This window comes from Phyllostomus hastatus, unplaced genomic scaffold (genome assembly GCF_019186645.2).
Source record: "Phyllostomus hastatus isolate PE091 unplaced genomic scaffold, TTU_PhHast_1.1 phas_contig_98, whole genome shotgun sequence".
NCBI classification, from domain to species: domain Eukaryota; kingdom Metazoa; phylum Chordata; class Mammalia; order Chiroptera; family Phyllostomidae; genus Phyllostomus; species Phyllostomus hastatus.
The window spans coordinates 4434400-4456158 of NW_025333999.1; the positions used below are offsets into that span (position 1 = coordinate 4434400).

At 45.5% G+C, this 21759-nt stretch overlaps 1 protein-coding gene and 1 pseudogene across 1 annotated transcript; one reads left to right on the plus strand and one right to left on the minus strand.

Annotated features, from left to right (window-relative positions):
* Positions 1-9035: 9035 nt before the first annotated feature.
* Positions 9036-9848, minus strand: LOC123828565 (annotated as a pseudogene).
* A 6454-nt stretch (positions 9849-16302) lies between these two features.
* On the plus strand, positions 16303-21503 carry CCDC105 (coiled-coil domain containing 105). Its single transcript, XM_045853618.1, has 7 exons — positions 16303-16872; positions 18025-18129; positions 19556-19754; positions 20092-20258; positions 20390-20485; positions 20575-20688; positions 21273-21503. The coding sequence occupies exons 1-7, from the start codon at positions 16303-16305 to the stop codon at positions 21501-21503; spliced, it is 1482 nt and encodes a 493-aa protein (XP_045709574.1).
* The last annotated feature ends 256 nt before the right edge of the window (positions 21504-21759 follow it).

Sequence of the window (21759 nt, forward strand, 5' to 3'; positions counted from 1 at the left end):
TAAAAATCAATATATATCTGCTTATTAATGTTGATGTTAGCGACCAATTGTTGATGGCATCTCGCTGGACTACACAGGCTCTTTTACTTATATTTAAACTGCACATGCCAGTGAAGTAGATATCACCACCTCCAGTCGCAGAGAGGTTCGGTGACTTGCCCAAGAGAGAGCCAGAGAGCGGCCACCACAATTCCAACTCTTTGTGCATACAGCCAGGACTCTCCTCCTGGACAAAGCCTCCTGTCTATCAATAGGTGGTTCTCAAACTTAGCAGTGCCATAGAAACACCAGGGGAGATTTGAAAACTTTGAGTCCCCCCGTGGCTCCCAGACCAGTCTCACCAGCATGCCTGGGCTCAGGGCTCAGGGATCAGGGCTCAAGCACAGCGTACTTTAATGCTCCCCAGTGATTTCAGTATGTGGCTAACTAAGGTCGAACCCCTGCACTAGATGTCAGGTTCTCCTGCAACCCTCTCAAAAGCCTCTCACTCCCTCCGCCTCAGTCGCAGGCTGTGCACGGATGAGTCTGCATCCTTTTCCAAGCCTAGAGCTGTCTCTGAGCTCCTGGCTCTTGCAGTCACTCCCTTCACAAATAGAGTCTTGGTTGTGCACCAGGCTCTACTAGAGACCAGAGACTGAGCAGGGAAGACAGAGCACCCTTGCTCTTTTACAAACTATTGGGTCTCAGAACCCCTTTACACTCTTGAAAGTTATAGAGGACCCCCAAAGTCACAACCCCAGGCTAATCATGACCTTTTTTTCAATCAGACAAATTCCAGTAAGGTGCATCCTACAATAAATCTGACCAGTGCTCCTCAAAACTGTCAAGTCATCAAAAACAAAGAAAGTCAGAGAAACTATCGTAGGAGACTGAAGGAGACATGATGACTAACTAATATAATATGGAGTCCTGCAGGGGCTCCTGGGACAGAAGAAGAAGGTTAACAGAAAACTGAGGGAATCTCAATAGAGTATGGACTTTAATAATAATGTATCGATATTGGTTCATTAGTTATAACAAACATATACTAGTAGACAATATTAATAATAAAGGAAATTGGGGGAGTGGAAAGGATATGGGAATTCCCTGTACAATCCTTTCAGATTTCTTGTAAATCTAAGATTATTCTAAGAAATCATGCCTATTGATTGAAATAACCCTATATAGTACAGGGAATCAAGTCAATAATGTAATAACTTTGCATGGTGACAGATGGCAACTGACTTATTGTGGTGATCAATCACATAGTAAGGTATGTAAATGTTGAATCACTATGTTGTACACCTGAAGCTAATATAATATTGTATGCCAATTATACTTTAATAAAAAATTTAATGAAAATAAAATAAAATAATAAGATCCTAGAGGACCAAGAATTTGTATCTATATAGGTTATACCTGTTCATCTTTACTATGTTAGAAATTAAAACTGAGAAAGTTTTAAAATATTTACTCATTTTAACATGACATAAAGAAAATATTTTTATGAAAAATAACATTTTCAAAAACAAGAAAAAATTACTGAGAAGACAGGCAAAGTGTCGCAGTTTTGCAAATTGCTTTGATGTCCAGCTTAATAGAAACAAAGTGGGATTCTCACACAGTTGATCCTTATTACATTCAGACTCCATGTTAGTGAATTCATCCACCTGCTTAAACTTTCCTGAAGCCCAGAATCACCGCTTGTGGCACTTGTATGGCCATTAGTCGGCGTGCTCAGAGTGATGCCAAATTTGAACTGGCCAACAGGCACGTTCCCATTTGAGGTGGCGCAAGGCCATTCTCTGCCTTCTTGGTTCAGTTGTCATACTGTAAAATATGTCCTTTTCATGGTCTATTTGATGCCACTTTTTTCTCATTTTTGTGCTTTTTGTAGGCTTTAAAATGGCTCCCAAGCACAGTGCTAAAGTTTGTTAGCATAAGAATGCTGTGCTGTGCTTGTGGAGAAAATGCATTAGACAAGCTTCATTCAGGCGTGAGTTGTAATGCTGTTGGCTGTGAATTCGATGTCAGTGAACCATATAGAGATATTTATGTATTATTATATATGGTATATATATATATATAAGAGGTTTCTTGAAACAGAAACACCTGTAAAACAGAGTTAAGTAGTGATTGGCTGATGACTGCTTGACAAAAATTTTGTGAGCAGAGGCTCACAGCATCCTAACCCAGTATATCTCCCTAGGAACAATAGTTTCTTCACTAATTCAGTGTTTGCCCAACTTTATAGAATAAAACTACCATGAATAATGAGAAAGAAATATATCTTATGCATTGAATCTGTCAGGATATGTTATTTTGATTGAAGTATATGAAGAAAGTTTAACCTCACATGAACAAGTACTTTGAAAAAGAAAGAGTATTTTGATCAGCTTCTCAAGTAAGTGTGACTATTTTTTGAGACCACACTAAAACTCAACACACTCTAGTTTCTTAAAGAGTAGTTGCATTGTGGGGTCTGAATTGTCAGTGAAGTTTTTGTACTTTTTAAGTTAACATTAAAATCCATTGAGTGCATCTTTTCACCTGAGCATGATTTTAAAACATTGCACTAGTCATTTAAAAAATATCAGTTCACTGAGATAGATCTTCCAAATATTAAAACATTTTATTATTCAGTATCCAAAATGAATGCAAAAAAGTCCACAGTTAACAAATATCAGCATTTCCAAAGAAAGACAGAATCAGAATTCCTGATTTTCCTTTTGCTTCTGGATGCCATATGGCTTCACTCAACACTCACTGATTCTGTCTTTAAATTTTTATACACAGTTTTTCATGAATAAATTCCAGGGGGTGTTGAAAGAGTCCCTCCTCACATTTCACTGCTTTGAAATGAGACATAAACCTAGAGTTGTTGTCTATCTCATTACCCTATTCATTTTGGGGTTTTTTTTTGTTTGTTTGTTTTAAGATTTTACTTATTTTTAGAGAGGAGAAAGGAGAGAGAGAAACATCAATATGTGGTTGCCTCTAGTGCATCTCTCCGACTGGGGACCCTGCCACAACCCAAGCATGTGCCCTGACTGGGGATCAAATGGGTGACCCTTAGGTTCAGAGGCCGGCACTCAGTCCACTGAGCCACACCAGCCAGGGCCCTATTCATTTATTTTTAAACCATTTTATTGAGGTATAACTGACATGTAAAAAGCTGAACACACTGTATACAACTCAATGAGTTGGGGGATAAGTATACACCCAGGAAACTATCACCACCATCAAGGCCATAAACATACCCATCACCTCTCAAAGTTAATATGCCAATGTTACTCATTTTAATTACTTTTGGTACTCCCTTGCATTTTGCACCCAAACAGAGTGCCCCACTCTTACCCTCACCCTGGCCCTCTGAGTCTCTCTCTCATTCTCTCAATAAGGGAAAGGCTACTCGCTCCCCTTTCACAGATGTAAAAGGGATTCACAAGCCACCTTGTTAAGCCAGAGTCTGAGCCCACCTCAAGTCCACTCTGACCAGTGGCTCCGACTGTGGCCCTGGCAGTAGGCAGGCAGGCCAGCCCAGATGGAGCAACCCCATGCTGTCCCAGATGACTGCCCTGTGTGTGGGGTGGGGCCTGAGCAGAGACTGAGACAAGAGGAGCCTGAGATAGGAGGAATCGAGGCTAATTCCTCTGTGTGAAGCGCTCCCTATTAATTAATTAGGGCAGAGCTGGCCTGAGGCATCCCCGCAGCCCCCAGAGTCATTAAGGGAGAGGGGGGTCTCATTATCAACTGTCAGATTCCCCATCGTTCCCAAGGCCCCAGAGGGAGCAGAGGAGGAGGGAGAGAAGGCCAAGGCCAGGTCCCTTCTTCTCCAGCCAGTGCCCCCACCACTCCTCATTACCAGAGTGGCCTGATATGCAAGTACAGTGTCTGAAACTGCAAGCAGAATTTCAGGGGAGAAAAAGTGGAGAGTCAGAGATAAGGGCATGTTTATCCCCCGCTCCACCGCAAATTCAACCTGTATTTATACTGATGTGAGATATTCAGAATAGGTGCATCTACAGAGACAGAAAACAGATTAGTGGTTGTCAGGGGCTGGAGCGGGGAAGGGATGGAGAGCAACTGCTCAGGGGTGCAGGGTTTCCTTTGGGGGTGATGTAAAAAGTTCTGGAACTAAATGTTGGTTGCACAATATCATGAATGTACTTAATACCACTGAAGTGTGACTTTTGAGTGATTGCAGTGGCTATGGTGGTACTTATTTGCAACATACAGATATATCAAATCATCACATTCTTAAATTTACATGATATATGTCAATTATACCTCAATAAAGCTAGGAAAATGGTTACAATAGTAAATTTTGTTATGTGTACTTTACAATAAAACATTGGCCTCCTTCTAGCTCATGATTATTTACTCAGCGTTTATGAGCACCTGTTTTGTGCCCAGCACAGTTCTGAGCAGGAAAGCATGGCCCTGCCCTCAGAACTCTGTGGGTCATTGGTGCAATTTTGGTGACAAATTGCACCAATGACCTTCCCTCTGGCCTCCTGGGACACTCTCCTTCCTCCCCTGCTTCTGTGTCCTAGCACACCCACCCTCATGGGTTGTACCAACAGGCTCCCTCGCTCTCTGGCTCTGGCTGGGCTCAGGCAAAGGGACTCCCTTGCAGGAGGTCAGAAGGATGGAGAAGAGTGCAGCCAGGGTATCTTCCCCTCACCACAGATGGCTGTGCCCTTGAACTGTGACCACAGGTCTTGACAAAGGGCCCTCTCCAGATTCTGGCAGTAATCACTCCCTCCTCTTTCTGTTTCTGCTCAGAGATGATCACAGCCCCCACATGCTGCTAGCCCCAGGTTACTGCACCATCCTATGTGGTGTCCTAAAGCCACGACCACATCTTCACCAAACTCTCCTCAGGTTACCCTGTTGGAGTCTGCTTCCTGCTGAGACTTCCCTCTAGACAAGGACTTAGAAGAGGCAGTAAAAAAATAAACAAGCATGGATAAGTAAGTCCTGCAGCTCTAATGTGCAGCATAATGATCACAGACAGCAATACACTGTATTATAAACTCCAAATCTGCAAAGGCACTAGATCTTAATTGATTCCATAACAAAAAAAAGAAATGGTCATTATGTGATGTGATAGAGGTGTTAGCCAACACTACCAAGGTAATCATATTACAATTATAAATGTAATCATATTGCAATGTGTAAATGTATCAAATTAACACATGGTACACTTTAAACTTCTACAATGTAGTATGTCAATTATATCACAATAAAAATAAATTTAAAAGTAAACACAGTAGTCCCCACTTACCCCTAGGGGATACATTCCAAGATCACTAGTGGATGCCCGAGCCATTTATATACTATTTTTTCTATGTATGCACACTGTGATAAACTTTAATTTATAAATTACATACAATAAAAGATTAACAACAATAATAGAATAGAACAAGTATAACAATATACTGTAATGGAACTCATGTGAATGGTTTGGGGGCCATGATTAAGTGAAATCAGGATGACTTGAATGCAAGCACCTTGATACCATGACCGTTGCCCTGAGAACCCAGATGGCTACTAAGTGACAAATGGGAGGGAGTGCCTATAGCATGCAGACCATGGACAAAGGGATGAGCCACATCCCTGCTGGGGCACAGTGGGATGGCTCAAGATTTCATCATGCATGCTACTCAGAAATGGAGCACAGTGTAAAACTTATAAATTGTTTATTTCTGGAATTGTCCATTTAATATTTTCAGATTGCCACTGACCACAGATAACTGAAACTGCAGGAAACAAAACCATGGATAAAAGAGGACTACTGTAAATTAAATTAGCTATCACAACTTGAAAATAAATTCAAATAAAATTCAAAGCAATGAGAAACAACAGACTATAGTGGTCTAAACGCCCTTGATGGTGGAGGTGGGAGGTGGGGCGCCCTAGAAGCAGACATGAGAAAGCAACGTCACTGTTAGGGAAGGGGGGGAGGAGCAGAGGGCAGAAAGCTTAAAGTTTTCTTATGATCAAGGTAATGTATGTTCATTGTAGAAAATTTGGAAAATGCAGAATGTGTAAAAGGAAACAAAAGAATCATGTGAATCCATTTTTATACACCAATAACGAACTATCAGAAATGGAAACTAAAAAAGCAATCCCATTTACACTGCATCAGAAACAATAATAAAATACCTAAGAATAAATTTAACCAAGGAGGTAAAAGACCTCTATTCAGAAAACATAGGACATTGAAGAAAGAAATCAAAGAAGACACTAATAAATAGTGTATCATGCTCATAGAAGTGAAGAGTTAACATCATTAATATGCCCGTACTACCCAAAGTAATCCACAAATTCAACACAATTTCTAACAAAATACCAATGGTATTTTTCACAGAACTAGGACAAATAATCCAAAAATGTGCATGGAAACACAAAAAAAAAACAAATAGCAACCGCAGTTTTGAATAGGAACAAAGTGGGAGGCATCAAAGCCCTGATACCACTTTCTGCTTCATGATCACAGTGATCAGAACAGCATGGTGCTGGCATGAAGACAGACACACTGATCAGTGGGATGGAACATCAGCCCAGAAATAAGCCCATGCCAATATGATCAATTAATCTATGTCAAAGGAACCAAAAACACACAATGGGATAAAGACAATTTACTCAATAAATGATGTTGGAAAAATTGAACAGATATGTGCAAGAACATGAAAGTAGACCACCTTCTTACACCATAGGCAAGAATAAACTCAAAATAGATTAAAGACTTAAATGTAAGACTTGAAACCATAAAAACCCTAGAAGAAAACATAGGCAGTAAAATCTTGGACATTTCTCATAACAATATTTTTTCTAACATATCTATCTCTTCAGGCAAGGGAAACAAAAAAAATAAACAGGTGGGACTACATCAAACTAAAAAAAGTTTTACAGAGCAAAGGAAACCATCACCAAAATGCAAAGACAGCATACTGAATGGGAAAAGATACTCACCAGTGATACATCTGATAGAGTTAATACCCAAAATTTATAAAGAACTCATATAACTAAACACCAGAAAAAGAAACAACCCAATAAAAAAATGGGCATAGGACCAGAATACATATTTCTCCAAAGAGGACATACAGATGGGCAACAGACATATGAAAAGTTGTTCAACATCACAAATCATTGAAGAAATGCAAGTTAAAACCACAATGAGATACCACCTCACACCTGTTGGAATGGCCATCATCAATAACTGAACAAACAAGTGTTGACAAGGATGTGAAGGAAAGGGAACCCAGTGCACTGTTGATGAGAACGCAGCCTGGTGCAGCCACTGTGGGAAACAGCGTGGAGGTCCCTCAAATGGAATTGCCTTATGACCCAAAACACTAATTCAAAAGGATACGTGCACCCTCGTGTTCATTGTAACAGTATTTACAATCACCAAGATATGGAAGCAGCACAAGTGCCCATCAATAGACCAGTGGATAAAAAACCTGTGGTACATATGTACTATGGAATATACTCGGCCATAAAGAAGAGTGAAATCTTACTTTTTGCTACAGCATGGATGGATCTAGAGGGTATTATGCTAAATGAAATAAGTCAGACAGTGAAAGACAAATACCATATGATCTCACTTATATGTGGAGTCTAAAGAACAAAATAAGTAAACAATAGAAAAAAGTCATAGATACAGAAAACAGACTGACAGTTGCCGGGGGGGGGGGAGGTGGGGTTGGGGGAGCTGGATGAAAAAGGTGAAGGGATTGAGAAGCGCACATGAGTAGTTACAGAACAGTCACAGAAATGTTGATTACAGCGTAGGGAATATAGTCAATAATATGATAACAACTGTGTGTGGGGCCAGGTGGGTACTTGAAATACTGGGGGGACCATTCTGTGAAGTATATGATGGTTGTCTAATCACTATGCAGTATATTTGAAGCTAATACAGAATAATATTGAATATAAACTGTAATTGAAAATTGTTTTAAATGTCACACGAGTCCTATTCATAACCTGCACTAAAATGTTAGATTACTTTCAGGTGGGGATATTTTTCCTACTTTGAAATTAGAATCGTGCCTACATGCTACAGCACAGATGAATCATGAGGACATTATGCGGAGTGAGTAAGCTAGGCACAAAGTACTGTGTGACTCCACTTCCAGGAGGTCCCTAGAGGAGTCAGACTCAGAGACATGGAAAGGATGGTGGGTCTCAGGAGCTGAGGTGTGGAGGGAAGAATAAGGAGTTAGTATTTAATGGGGACAGTCTCAGTTATTCAAATGAAGGGAATTCTGGAGATGGTGGTGGCTGCACAACGTGAATGTACTTACTGCCCCTAAACAAAGCATTTTAAAATAGTTAAGATAGCGAGTTTTATGCTATGTATATTTTACCATGATTTTTTAATTTTTTCATTGCTTTTTTTTTTTGAGAGAGAGAGATTGATGTAACAGAGAAACACCAATTGAGAGAAACATCATTTGGTTGTCTCCTATATGCACCCTGATGGGGGGATGAACCCTCAACCTAGGTATATTCCCTCACAGGAGATCAAATCCCCAACCTTTCATTTTATGGGATAACTAACTGAGCCACATGGGCCAGGGCTTTACCATGATTTTTTTAAAAATAGAATCATGTGCCCTGGCTGATGTCACTCAGCAGCTTGAGCGCCGGTGTGCAAACCAAAGGGTCGCTGGTTGATTCCCAGTCAGGGCACTTGCCTGGGCTTCAGGCCAGGTCTCCAGTAGGGGGCACTCGAGAGGCAACCCATTGCCCCAAACAACACATTGATGTTTCTCTCCCTCTCTTTCTCCCTCTTTTCCCCCCTTTCTAAAATTAAATAAATAGAATCTTTTAAAAAATAAAAATAGAACCATGTCATTTTGGCAATTTGTTTTCCTGCTTATGATATTTATTAGATGGCAATGATGATGACTTATTAATTCGATCAGACATGATCTTAGTGATTTATTTTATTTAACAGAAAACAAAAGTAAATGCAATGTTACTATTATAGATTGGGACATAAATCATATTTAAGCACAAGCGTAAAAACAATAAATTCATTACTCATCCTTAACCTGTTTTGTTTTCACTTGTTTTGCCATATCAAAAGTGAATTGTTTGTCATAATCCATTAGATGGTCATAGTCTTCAGGGTTTTGCAAAGAGACCTGTAGTAACTAACACTGGTTTCGTTTTAGCATCAAATGTGGTAAACACATGTGTGCTGTTTGGAATCTTCACCGCATTCTGGCGAACCATTGCCCGCGTTTCTGAAAGACATTATAAGTAATGGCTTTGTAATTAATTGTCTGCTGGGGCCTTTGGTGCAACCGAACGACCTAGCCTTTTGTAACAAAGGGAAGCAGTGCTGGGGTGGTCACTATAAAGCTTCCTATGATGCCATAAAATAAGATCTGCAAAGACAGGATTTCAAATATGCATGATATTATTTTGTGCAAAAATGTATGATCGAAATGCAAGGCTGATACCACTTGCAGGATGAGAAGAACATTTCACACCAAATAGCGTCGGGGCGGATTCCCAGTATAAATCAGCCTTCCATCTTCTGAGTTTTCATCTTCGGTAAGTAAGCATCGAACACATCTCTCCCAGCAGACCTGTTGGCCAGGAATGCTTAGAGAGCGGCTCCCAGCAGCTGGAGCTCCCACTTCGCGGAGCCCGGGGGCCTTCACCGCCCCGCCCTGTCCCCGCCCAGCCACAGGCCGGCTGCCCCGGGCTCCGCCGGCCGCCGCCAGGAGCAGCATTCTCCTGAGAAGTCTCCAGGAACAGCACCGCGCTGCAGCAGCAGCCGCGAACGCTGAGGGCCCGCTTCTCACTCGACCACTTGTTTGTTTCACTTTCCCATTTTCCATCTCTTCCACTGCATGAGAAATTCCATAAGGGAAGGGACTTTGCCTCTCGTCACTCTGGTCCCCTGGTTCTTAGCCCAGTGTCTGATACAAAGCGGGGGAGCAGTTATACTCGTCCAATAACTTGATCAATCAATCCACCATCAGGAAAGAGATTTTTCTGGTTGGTCCCCCAGTCCACACTTCACCCATCTCCAACCTGCTCTGACCCTGGGAGGCAGGTGGATGTGGGTGGACCGTGTCAATGGGCTCCTTGCTCCTGGGAATCTGGCAAGTGGGGCTGACTGATAGGAGGCTCCAGCAGGAGATGAGAGGAGGGTTAAGGTTAAGGTGGGAAACTAGCATATCAAAGATGAGCTCAGAAAGCCAGGAGAGGAAAGAGCTGCCTTTCTCTGGTTCTGCTCTTTGAGCAGTGAAGAGGTGCTCCCATGTGCACAGGTGACAGAGGTTGCCACATGGAGAGACAGGCCAGGAGTAGGCAGGGGACCTCAGACTAAAGAGATACATGTCGTTATATAAGTTTCCAAGACTTTCGTAACAATTTACCACAAACTGGGTGGCTTGAAACAACAGAAGTGCATTCTCTCGTAGTACTGGAGGCCTGAAGTCTGAAACCAAGGTGTTGACAGAGTCATGCTCCCTCCAAAGGCTCTGGGGGAGGGTCCCTGTATATAGTAGTGGCCAACAACCTGTGATGCTCCTCAGCTTACAGATGCAGCCCTCACGTCTCTGCCTTCTTCTTCATGTGGCCATATTCCTTGCATGTCTCTGTACCTTCACATAGACTTCTTATAATACAAGGACAACAACGATTGGATTAATGTCCCACTCCACTCCAGTATAACCCTGTGTTAACTGATGACATCTACAAGACCTGCTTTCAAACAAGGGCACGTTTACAAGTACCTAGAGTCAGGACTTCAACACATCTTTCTGAGGGGACACAATTCAACTCACAACAGTGGGTAAGGCTTCCCACCTAATTGGGGTTCCCCCATTAAAAAAAAAGATGCATGGAAGTTGATTAGCCAGAACATGAATGCCCATGGCAGAAGCAGCAGAAAGTTTTGGTTAATCCACATGTGGACCATGTCCAAGCATGGCAGGGCCTATCATTCAGTCATTCAACAAATAAGTATGAAAGCTCTGCTTTATGCCGGGAACTAGGCTAGGCAGCATAGATTCAGTGAGGACCATGAGATAAGAGCCCCATTAAAGAGCTGATATCTAGAGATAGAGATCACCAACTGATGAGTGCTATGAGGAGGAGGGATATGGTATGGCATGTCAGTGTGATCCTTAGACCAGATGGTCAAGGAAGGGCCTTTAGGAAATAGGGTTTGAGCAGAGACCTAAAGGATGAGAGGGAGTAAACCATATGAAAATGCAGAATATTTACAGAGGTGGGAGAGCAAGCACAAAGCCCATGAGATTAAACAAGCTTGGTGAGTCAGAGCACCAGCATGGCTGATCCTTAACAATGTAAGGACTGAGTGTTGGGACATTGGGAAGGAAAGGTGGACAGAATGTGCACCTTTACATTATGGTAAGGAACTTGGCTGCTATTCTAAACTTGGCACTTGCCTCACCAAACCTAAGCATTGGTCTTAAAGCCACAGGCACCCTAATCTGACAAGTAATACCTAAATCCAGGGAGAGGGTGAGGAATGAGAAGTGAATGGAAGACAGAAACCTAATGCATTAGTTAGCAATGCTGCATAACAAGCTATCACAGAATTTAACAGCTTAAAACAACAAATATTTATTTTATGGGTTCCTGTGAGTCAGGAATCTGGCCATGAATTAGCTGGGTCCTCTGGCTCAAGATCTCTCTCCAGGCTGCAGACAAAATGCCAGCTGAGGCTGCTGTCTCATCTGAAGGCTGAACTGGAAAAGGATGTGCTTCAAAGCTCACTCATGTGGTATTGGCAGGACCCTGTTCCTCACAAATATTGGACGGAAGACTTCAGGTCCTTGCTGGCTGATGGTCAGAGGCTCCCTCAGTTGCCACATGGGTCTCTCCATCTCTGAAAAAGCAAGGAAGATAGAAGACATGATCTCTTATAACCTAATCTTAAAAGCAGCATTCTTTAATTTTTGCCATATTCTGTTAGTTATAACTAGATTCTGTCCATATGCAAAAGGAGGGGATTACACGGGGCTTGAAGACCAGAAGATGGGGACCACAGGGGGCCATCTTTAAGGCTGGAGAACACTATGTCTGACGGGGTGGGTGGCAGACAACCAGCCTGTGAAGGAACAAAACCAGAGGCAAAAGGAAAAAGTGTGAAAGAATACAGAGGAGGCGATTCACATTTCAGGTGGCAGACGATTTCAGATTCTATCTACAGGTCAAATTGAATGGAATGGAGAAGAAACTATGAAATTTGTCCATTGCAGGAGCACATGAATAACTTTTGCCTGAACCATTTTAGGGGACTGATGGGGACTAAAACCATATGGACCAGTCCTTTTTCCTTACCAACTAGCAGGGTCACCACCTTTGCAAGAGGTGACTGGGAAAAGCCAGGAAGAACCTCCTCTCCCAGCCTGGGGCTTCCCACTGTCTCCTGACAGCTCCCCCAGGAAAGTGACCTCATTTCTCAAAGACAAAACTGATTCTAGGTCATATCCCGCTGGAATGAGAGACCAATTGATGTGATTATCTCCAAGAGAAAGGGGGGCACCTACTAAAAGTAGGACCTGGTGCCCCAGAAGGGAAGACATCAGGGAACCGGAAAAGGGGTCTCTGATAATTACCTGCCAAGCTTTCAGAGTGAAGGGCATCACCATGCAATACCAAAGGAAAAAAGGAAAGAAAAACTACAAGTTTTAGAAGGTTTTTCTCCCTCATACACCCTGCATTTTCACCCTATTTAATCCAAGAAAAGAATGCTGCTCCCCATTTTGTAATACTCATTATATAGAATAGGTGGTCCTAGCAAAGATGGCCACAAAAAGGGATTTCTGTAAAGCGATCTTCATTATAAAAATCAGAGAGCCTTCACTCCCTGGATTTCACAAATATGATGCCCCACTGGCCTCAGTTAGAAACATTTGAGCTCCAGGATACAGAGAGGAGGGACACGTGCATAATTATATATATGCATACACATGTGGATAGATACATATATGTGCAGTAGTGGGCAAAGGTAGGTGTAGAGTTGTGAGTTCATGAAACACAGTTTATTCTTGTATTATTATTTATTAATTATTGTGTTATTGACCACATGAACAACTGTAAACCTAATTTTGCCTATGCCAGTACATGTGGGGAGGAGAGTTTAGAGAAATGGCTGGAGTGAAATCAAAATATGTTTGGAATAGATGTCACTGGGTGACAAAAATTACAGATGATTCTTATTTTCTTCATTATATTTTTCTGCATTTTACACAATGTGCATACATTACTTTCATAGCATAAAAATGGCTTCCTTGTTAGCTTAAGAGAGGTATTTGAGATTGAGGAATAGTGAAAAATTTTCCCAGCCTTGGCTTATGTATATAAATGTTTCTGTACCATTTTTTGAGCATCATTTCTGTCCAGCAACATGTAGTTGAATCTCTTGGCGACTGAGAGTTAATCACAGCCCTACTATGGTTTCCTCCAGGCACCTGCTGTTTTAGTCTGTTTGGGCTACTATAACAGAATACCAGACTGGTGGCTTATAAACAGAAGTTTATTGCTCACAAGGCCAAGGTGCCAGCCGACTTAGTGTCTGGTGAAGGCCCACTTCCTGGTTCACAGATGCCGTCTTCTCACTGCTTTCATGTGGCAGATGCGATAAGGGAGCTCTCTGGGGTCCCTTTCATAAGAGTCCTAATCCCATTCATGAGAGCTCCACTCTCATAGCCTAATCACCTCCCAAAGGCCCCACCTCCTATACCCCCACATTGGACACTAGAATAACATGAATTTGGTGGGGGGTGGCAGGGGAAGGGAGACACAAACATTCAGTCTATAGAACCTGCCAACCCAAGCTGTGACCAACAAGCTTTGAAATCAGAGTAGAAGATGGTTTACCTGTTCCTCAAACACAAGCACATGTCTCGAGCTAGGGAAAAATTTCCAAAATTGGCCATCAAAACCGGGGATGGAGGTGAGTTTTAGACGTAGATACAAACTGGGGTTGGGAGATGAAAATGTGAAGTGGGTGGACTGAGCAATGGGCAGTAGTGTGCACCGATTTCAGTGCTCAGACAGTAAGAGTGGCAGGTACTGGGAGTGTGTTGGCAATAAGTTGAACCAATTAAAAACCAGAATAGACAGACCACACCTCCACCTATAGCCATAATGAATTTCACCATAGACCTATGTTGAAACCAAAATCATCCTTATGTAGGTCTGACATAAGAACACGAGGTAGTTTGGCACAACAGCACTATCCAGTAGAGGTTCTCCATACACTCGGCAACAAACCAAGACAGTGAAATCCCCCAGCTGTGAAGATGAAAGCACTAAATGTGAATTAAAGTGAATGTGGATGGTTGAGTGCAGAATGTTGTCCCAAATAAGCTGTCTCTCTAGTTCTTTGTGAACCCCTCTCTGCATCTACTGGTATTAGAAAAGTTCATTCATCCACTCACTCAAATAATAAAAAAGAAAAGTAAACACTTGCACAGTGCTTACTCTATGTCAGCCACTGTTTAATCACTTTACTCTTGTTAACTCACTTAATCCATGCCACAATCCTATTATCCAGTTGACTGGCAAGAAAACAAAGGACACAGAGAAGTCAAGTGACTTTCCCAAGGTCACACAGATGGCACGTGTCAGAATCATAACTTGAACCCAAGTTGCTCGGCTCTAGAACCTTGACCATGATTTGAGGGGTCTACCAAATGCCTAAGTGAAGATGCCAATTCTCGAAGGAAACAAGGTAGAAAATGACAGGGGAGGGACAGAGAGTAGCTCTCCCTTTTGTCTTCCCCAGACTCTGACCTACTTCCTATGTTGGAGGAATTCCCCATATGAGTCTCAGTGGAAAACAAAGTCTTTCTTCCCCCATGGAAACAAGAAATTCAGACATGACACATTTTTCCCAGCTCTCCTTGCAGCTAGAGCATAACCATGTGGCATGGGTTCAGGCACTTAGATGCAGCCACCCTGGAGCCTGGGAACTAAGGAGACAAAGAAGCAGGTACCATGGAGAACCCACTCAGTTGCTGCTGCAGTAGCAGTGACATCACAGGGACAGCCGATGCAGCTGAGAGCTTTGCAGTACTAACAATGGTGTCCTCAAGGGCTGCCACATTTATTTGTTTTGTTTCACTTTGTTTTGGCTGTGATGGTGAGATCATCTTTTCTGTGTCTTGCACTAAAAATCCTGAGTGATGGGAGAGACTGAGGCTTAGATATAGTGCTAAGGAAAAACCCCTTGGAGAAGGTGATACATAAGGTCTATCCTGAAGGTATCCAGCCATGTAATGTGACAAACAGACATTTATTGAAGAAGATTCAAAATACAAGAAACATTGTACAAAGGACAATGACATCTCAGTCCCTTTTAAAGTAGGCACCTTGGAACCTCACACAGTTCTCCCAAGTGCCATCAGCTGCCCTGTCATATTTTCCTGAATCTCATCAATGATCTGAAATCTCTTCCTTTTCAAAGGTGATTTTAGTTTTGGGAAAAGCCAGAAGTCACAGGGCACCAAATCTGGGCTGTAGGGGGACCGAGTCACCTGGGTGGTTTGATTTTTCACCAAAAAACTCTACACCAGACATGAGGCATGAGCAGGAGTGTTGTTGTGAAGAAGCTGCCAATCACCAGTTGCCCATAGCTGTGGCCTTTGGAGTCATCTGAATAGTTTCCGTGGAGGAATGTTCAAGCTTAACGCAAAATTTGATGCAGATTTGTTGCTCTACTCGCTCAGTCACTTTGAATGCAACAGCACACAATACATATGCCCACTCCGTGGTGTCTACCACCCCCACTGACTAGTACAGTGAAGTTGTCATTGTTTTCAAATGGGCATTCCAGTCCACTCTCCTTGGCTACCAAGTTAAATGGATGTTGCACAAACTCTTCCCATTATGACAATGGCTGGACTTTTTCCAGACAGACCTTGTACAAGCTGTGTTCTGAAGACTGAAAAGCAACCAACCATGGAAAAACATGAAAAACAGTGTGCCACACAGAGAGAGCAGCAAATCCAGAGCTTTGAAGTGGGCAAAGGCCTGTGTTGCTGGAGGGTAAGAGGCAACAGGGAGCGGTGGGTTAAATGAGGCCATCTTTCTGAAGGAGCCAAAGTTCCAAGCCACCTCTGCTGACCCCTCCCCCACCTCTGGAACTCTGGTCTGTGCTCTTGTCGCCGTGGTCATGGTGATGGGCACTCTGTTTCACTCTCACTCTTCAAGCCAGGAAGGAAGTGTGAGTGGTTGGGTTCAGGGTGAGGGGTCCCTGCCTCTCCCTGTGGATGACCCAGTCCAGGCCAGCGCTCCAAGCAAGGGACCATGCCCGTGTTGGCACCCCCGGTTGAGTACAGCCAGAACACACGCGTCGGGGCTCCAGCATGGCGCGACGCGACGCTGGCCCAGGCGCTGAAAGCACACCAGCTGACAGACCGCTGCGGACAGGAGGCAGTGACCATGTGGCAACCCAAAGACAGCGTGCGGGACCCACACGTGGCACACCACCTCTGCCGGGCCGCCTACATCCGGCCCTGGCGCTTCCGTTCGGAGATGGTTAAAGGCCGTGGCACCGTGGAGATGCCGCCGCCGGACGAGGGAGTCACACTGTGGAAGAGCAAAATGAAGCCGCCCGCCTGGCATGCACACCTGCCACTGCCCCTGAATCGTGATGCGCGAGCCCTGCAGACCGCGGAGGTGGTGCAGGCGCACGCACGCGGGGCTCGCCTCACCGCTGCCCGTCTGGGCCGCGCACAGCAGCAGATCAATGGGCAGCTCCGGCTGCTGCAGCGCCAGCGCGAGGCTACTGACCACAGGCTCAGTGAGGTGCGCAAGGGCCTGCTAATTAACCAACAAAGCGTCAAGCTGCGGGGCTACCGGCCCAAGTCTGAGAAGGTGGGACTACCTCCCCACTCCCTGCCCCAAACCCGGTCTGAGACTGAGGCCTTCACTCGGCCTGGAGAAAACCCACCCCTTAGAGAGAACATCCCTCCCAAGCCCCAGTTCTAGGAAATAAGGGCACAAGAAGATATGACACCCCCAAGATGAGGTTCCTTGGTCTCCAACCCCAGAGAAGAAAACCCTCCCCATGGGGATAAGAACCTCAGCCCCTCACCTCAGAGGGAATATGTTTCCCAGTCCCCTAGACAGGAAGAGAGAATGGGGCCCCAGTGTCAAACTAGGTGAAATCTTCCCAAAGAGTGAAACTCATAACCCCCAACCCAGGCATGCAGTTACCACCCCACCCACAGGCCCACAGAGTGAGACCCCCTGTGATCATGAACTCTCAATGCCCAAACCCAGTGACATACCCAGCTGAGAAAAGGGGGCGATGTTCTGGTCCCAACCCATGAAATTCTCCTCAAAAGGTTAAAAAATAAAATAAATAAAAATAAAAAAAACCTCTCCCCAGCCTCAGTGAGTGAGAACCCCTTCCCAGTCCTCATGGGGGGAGAAAGGGACAGGTCCTGCCTACAGATTGAGACCCTCAGACTCCCAGCCCCCACACCCAAGAGTTAAATTAAGCCCAGCCAGGGAGGAAGAGAGAGACCTCCTACCTAGTCCCAGTCCTGTGAAATCTTCCTCCAAAATAAAACCCTAGACTTGTACCCCAAGCGGGGGGTCTCCCACCTTCCCTAAGGAGATGAGACCCCACTCACAGGGTGGGATTCCCAGTTCCATCCCCTAAATTCAGAAAGTAAGACTCCAAAAAGGCAATCTGTCATCATCCCTATAATGAGATTCCTCACATCTAGCCAGGGAGTGGGGATAAGACCATCACCAAAGAAGGGGGACCCCAGCCCTAGAGAAGCTTTCCCCCAAGGTGAAGTCACCTTCATCCCAGCTCACTGAACTCCTACCTATAAAAGGAAACACCCCAGCCCCATTCTCTAGCCCCGAAAAAGATAAAGACTTCTCAGAGAGACCCCCACAGGGTGGGACTGCCCTCAACTCCATTCTCCAAACCCAGAGTTTATGAGATTGGCAAACCTTCTACCAACCTGGCCCTCTCCTGAGAGTGTGAGAGATTCTGTCCTCACTTTCCAGATCCCTGATAAAGCTGACAGTATGCTTACCTGGGAGAAAGAGGAGTTAATGAACATGAAGAGGAAAATGGAGAAAGACATGGAAAACTCAGAGGCCTTGCTCAAGGTTGAGAATACCTGGGACCCAGTGAAGAGGGCTGGAGGAGGACCCCTGGCTGCCCAGTGGGCAAACTGCTCTGACCGTGGGGACTAGCAACAACAAATGTGTCCACCCACCCACACTGACTTGACAATCACTGTGTTTCCACTTTGCCCTGAGGGATGGAGCTGGGCCTCAGAATAACAATGAACACCCCCTCTGTGCCAAGCCCTGTGAGTCATTAGGTTAGCTCCTTAAAGCAGTCCTGTGAAATAGACACTGGTCCCCTTATTGGAGATGGGGAAATTAAGGCTCAGAGAGGGATGGCTTCAGCCAGGGCACAGGACCTGCCAGTGCCAGGATTATGGTTTCCGATCAGGTATCTTTTTTTCCCAGCTTTAGTGAGGTATAATTAACCATTTTTAATTGTATGTATATTTAAAATGCACAACCCAATGATTTGATATATGTATACACTGTTACATCATCACCAAAATCAAGGTAATTAACATATCCATCACCTCACATACTTTTGTGTGTGGTGAGAACCCTTAAGATTCAACCTTTCAGCAAATTTCAATGATAAAACACAGCATTGTTAACTACTGTGGCATTGTTGTGCATTAGATCCCCAGGACTTACTCATCTGGCGTAACTGAAACTTTGTATCTCTTGACCAACTCCCCATTTCTTTCTCCCACCAGCCTCTGGCAAACACCATTCTACTCTTGGCTTCTATACATTTGTGTTAGATTCCAAATATAAGCAAGATCATGTAGTATTGGTCTTTCTGCATCTGGCTTATTTCACTTAACATAATATCCTCCAGGTTCATCCATATTGTCACAAAAGGCAGGGTTTTCTTTCTTTTTAAGACTGAATGCTTTATTTTGTAATGATAGAAGTAGGATTTGGATGGGGGTGAGGGTCCAGATGCAACAGATCTGGGGAGAGGTATTCTGAGGCCCACTGAGAACTCCTGCTACTGATTAGAGAAGAGAAAGGGAGACCTGAGGCTAAGGATGGGATGAATGCAAGTGGAGGCAGAAAGGGATGGTACAAGAAGACAGAGATGTGGGTGTAGGCCAGTGCTACCTCTCCCCTTTACAGATGTCCCCATCGATAGGGCAGGGGCTTTCTCAGGGTGTCAAGGCAAAGCCAGACACAGAACCTCAGGAACTGACATCCAGGGCAGGGAAGCTGCCACAGCGCACACTACTCCTCCCCACCCCACTTCCAGAGTCAATGGAGGCTTCTGAACAGAGGCCGAGAAGGTGGGATGTCTGAGCCTTGATTTGGAAATCCTTCCTTTCTCACCCCAACTAGAATTGGAGAGTGTCAAAAACGCTTTGCAGCCTCCAGCAGAAAAATCAATTCCAGCCACCTCCCCCAACCTCCCAGCATACCGTCTGCCTTCATCTCTGCCTCTCTCTCTCTCCTTCCTTGGCCCCAGAGCCTGGCCTCCTGCCGAGACACTCTGGCCTTCTATTGTAAGGAGAGGCTCCAAGCTGTGGACTTAATGAACAAGCCATTGGACAAGGTTCTGGAGCAGGCAGGCCGCCACTCCTGGGTGAACCTCTCCCACGTCCAAACCCCCAGCACTCAGGGTCAGAAAACACCTCCTCCAGACCCAGTGGGCACGTATACCCCAGGTAGGCCCCCACAGAAAGGAATCCACTATAGTGGGTGCCCACCAGCTCCCCTCCACTTCTCAGCTGCCCCTTTTCTGGGGAACTTTGCCCCGAGACCAAATGAGAGGGCTGAGAGCCAGCCCCCTTCTGGATTAGGTCTCACCCTGCCTACTCCTGCTTCCCACACACACTCTCAGTCACTCCTGGAAGCTACTCATACTCCTGCCCTGGACTTTCTTCCAGTCCCTCAGTAAAGCCCTTCATCTATGGCCCACCATCACGTGACAACAGAGGGACAGAGAGCCAGGGTGGGAGAAAGGAGGGTTTGGCGCCCCACACGCGTCCCACCCTCCCGCAGAGTGCGCCTCGGCGCTGTGTGAAGCCAAACGACTGTTGATGGAGTCCAAGGACACCTTGCAAGAAATGGCAAAGGAGGAGGAGGAGATTCGGGAGAAACAGCAGCTGATAAGCGATCGCGTATGCGCCTCGCTGACCCAAAAGATGCGCGAGACCTCAGAGCTGAAGGTGTGCGCGGTTGCGGCTCACAGGCAGTGGCTGGGGGCTAGGGCGGGGGAGCATCAAGGCCAGAAAAGGGGGTCGCAGGAAGAGAGGGGACTGGAAGCCAACGTGATCCCCCTGCACTCCCACCCACCCAGGAAAGAATGAACATGACCTTAGGACTAATGAGGGGAACTATCCACCGGTGCAAGAAATTCAACCAGGAGATGTATGTCACCCACGACCTTGTCAAAGTACGATTTGGGAGAAGGGTCTGCGGGGAGGAGGCCAGGGATGCCCGCGTAGGCTGGACCTCACTCTTCGGCAAACCGCACTCCTCCAGGGTCCTCTGTCAAAAAGTCACCTGGAGACTCGAGAGAAGCTAGACAGACCCACGGTTCGTGTGTACCAGAGACACGTGGGCACCCAACTCCCCGAGGCCATGCGGCTGGCCCAGGTGCGTCCCTCTCGGTTCCCCTTTCTCCTCTCTCCTCCCTCTCTGAGGGGAGGCCCCGCCCTGGTAAGACTTGCTCAAGCACACCTGGCCCAGGTATGATCCTCTCACCCAGGTTTGTCATTCCTTCAACTACTGCCCAAATGAGTCCCCGCAAATAAGTCCCAGGTCTCAAATAAGTGCTCTCAACCTCTGTCCGCCTCACACCTACCCACTTGCTCATGATACCACTCCTCTCTCAATCCCGGCCTGCGCTGCTCCTTGCACATTTTGCCCAGATGCTCGCCCTCATCCCACATCCAACCCCCCTCTTAACCCCGCCCGGTCGCTGGTTCTTTTTCAGGCACATCTGGCCCAGGTGTGTCTCCCTCAGTCCCAAGCAAGGCCTGCCCCTCCCCAGCTATGCTCCTGTCCAGGCGCGGCTCTTCTGTATGCACGCCTGGTCCAGGTGTGTCCCCCCATCTGAAGCCCACCACTTCTTCACTGTGCTCTTTCACACGCGTACCTGTGCCAGACGTGTCTGCCCACTTCTCCCCCTTCTGGCTACGCTTCATGGGTCTCCCAGCATGGCCCCGCCTCCTCTCCAGGGCACTGACAAGCTGCAGCGCCACATCTCACGCTTAGAAAAGAACCTGGAGGATATGCTCACCATGCACAAGAGCCTCGCGGACACCCTCAACTGCAAGAAGATCGGGCATGATGTGGACTACAACGTAGTGCGCCTGCGCCTCCGCCAGCGGCACCCGCACGTGTGCTACCAGCAAGCACAAGATCTGGCCAGAGACTGGGACCCACGCACACCGCCACCACGCGTGTAGTCCAGCAACGTCACGGAATAACAGGTGCACCCCCTGCCCCAAAGGCAGGCCCCGCTTGCATGGGCTGGGCCCTTGGAAACACACAGCCTGGTGGCCTTCCCTGTCCCCTGACTTACCCTCCTTCCAAGTGTCCTCTAGCAGAATTATGATTAAAAATAACAATCATTACATTTATTAGACACCTGTCATATATCAATCCTTTACCCTACAGTGTGTAATGGGTGGTGTATCCTGGAAATTAACAAGATGGGTTTGG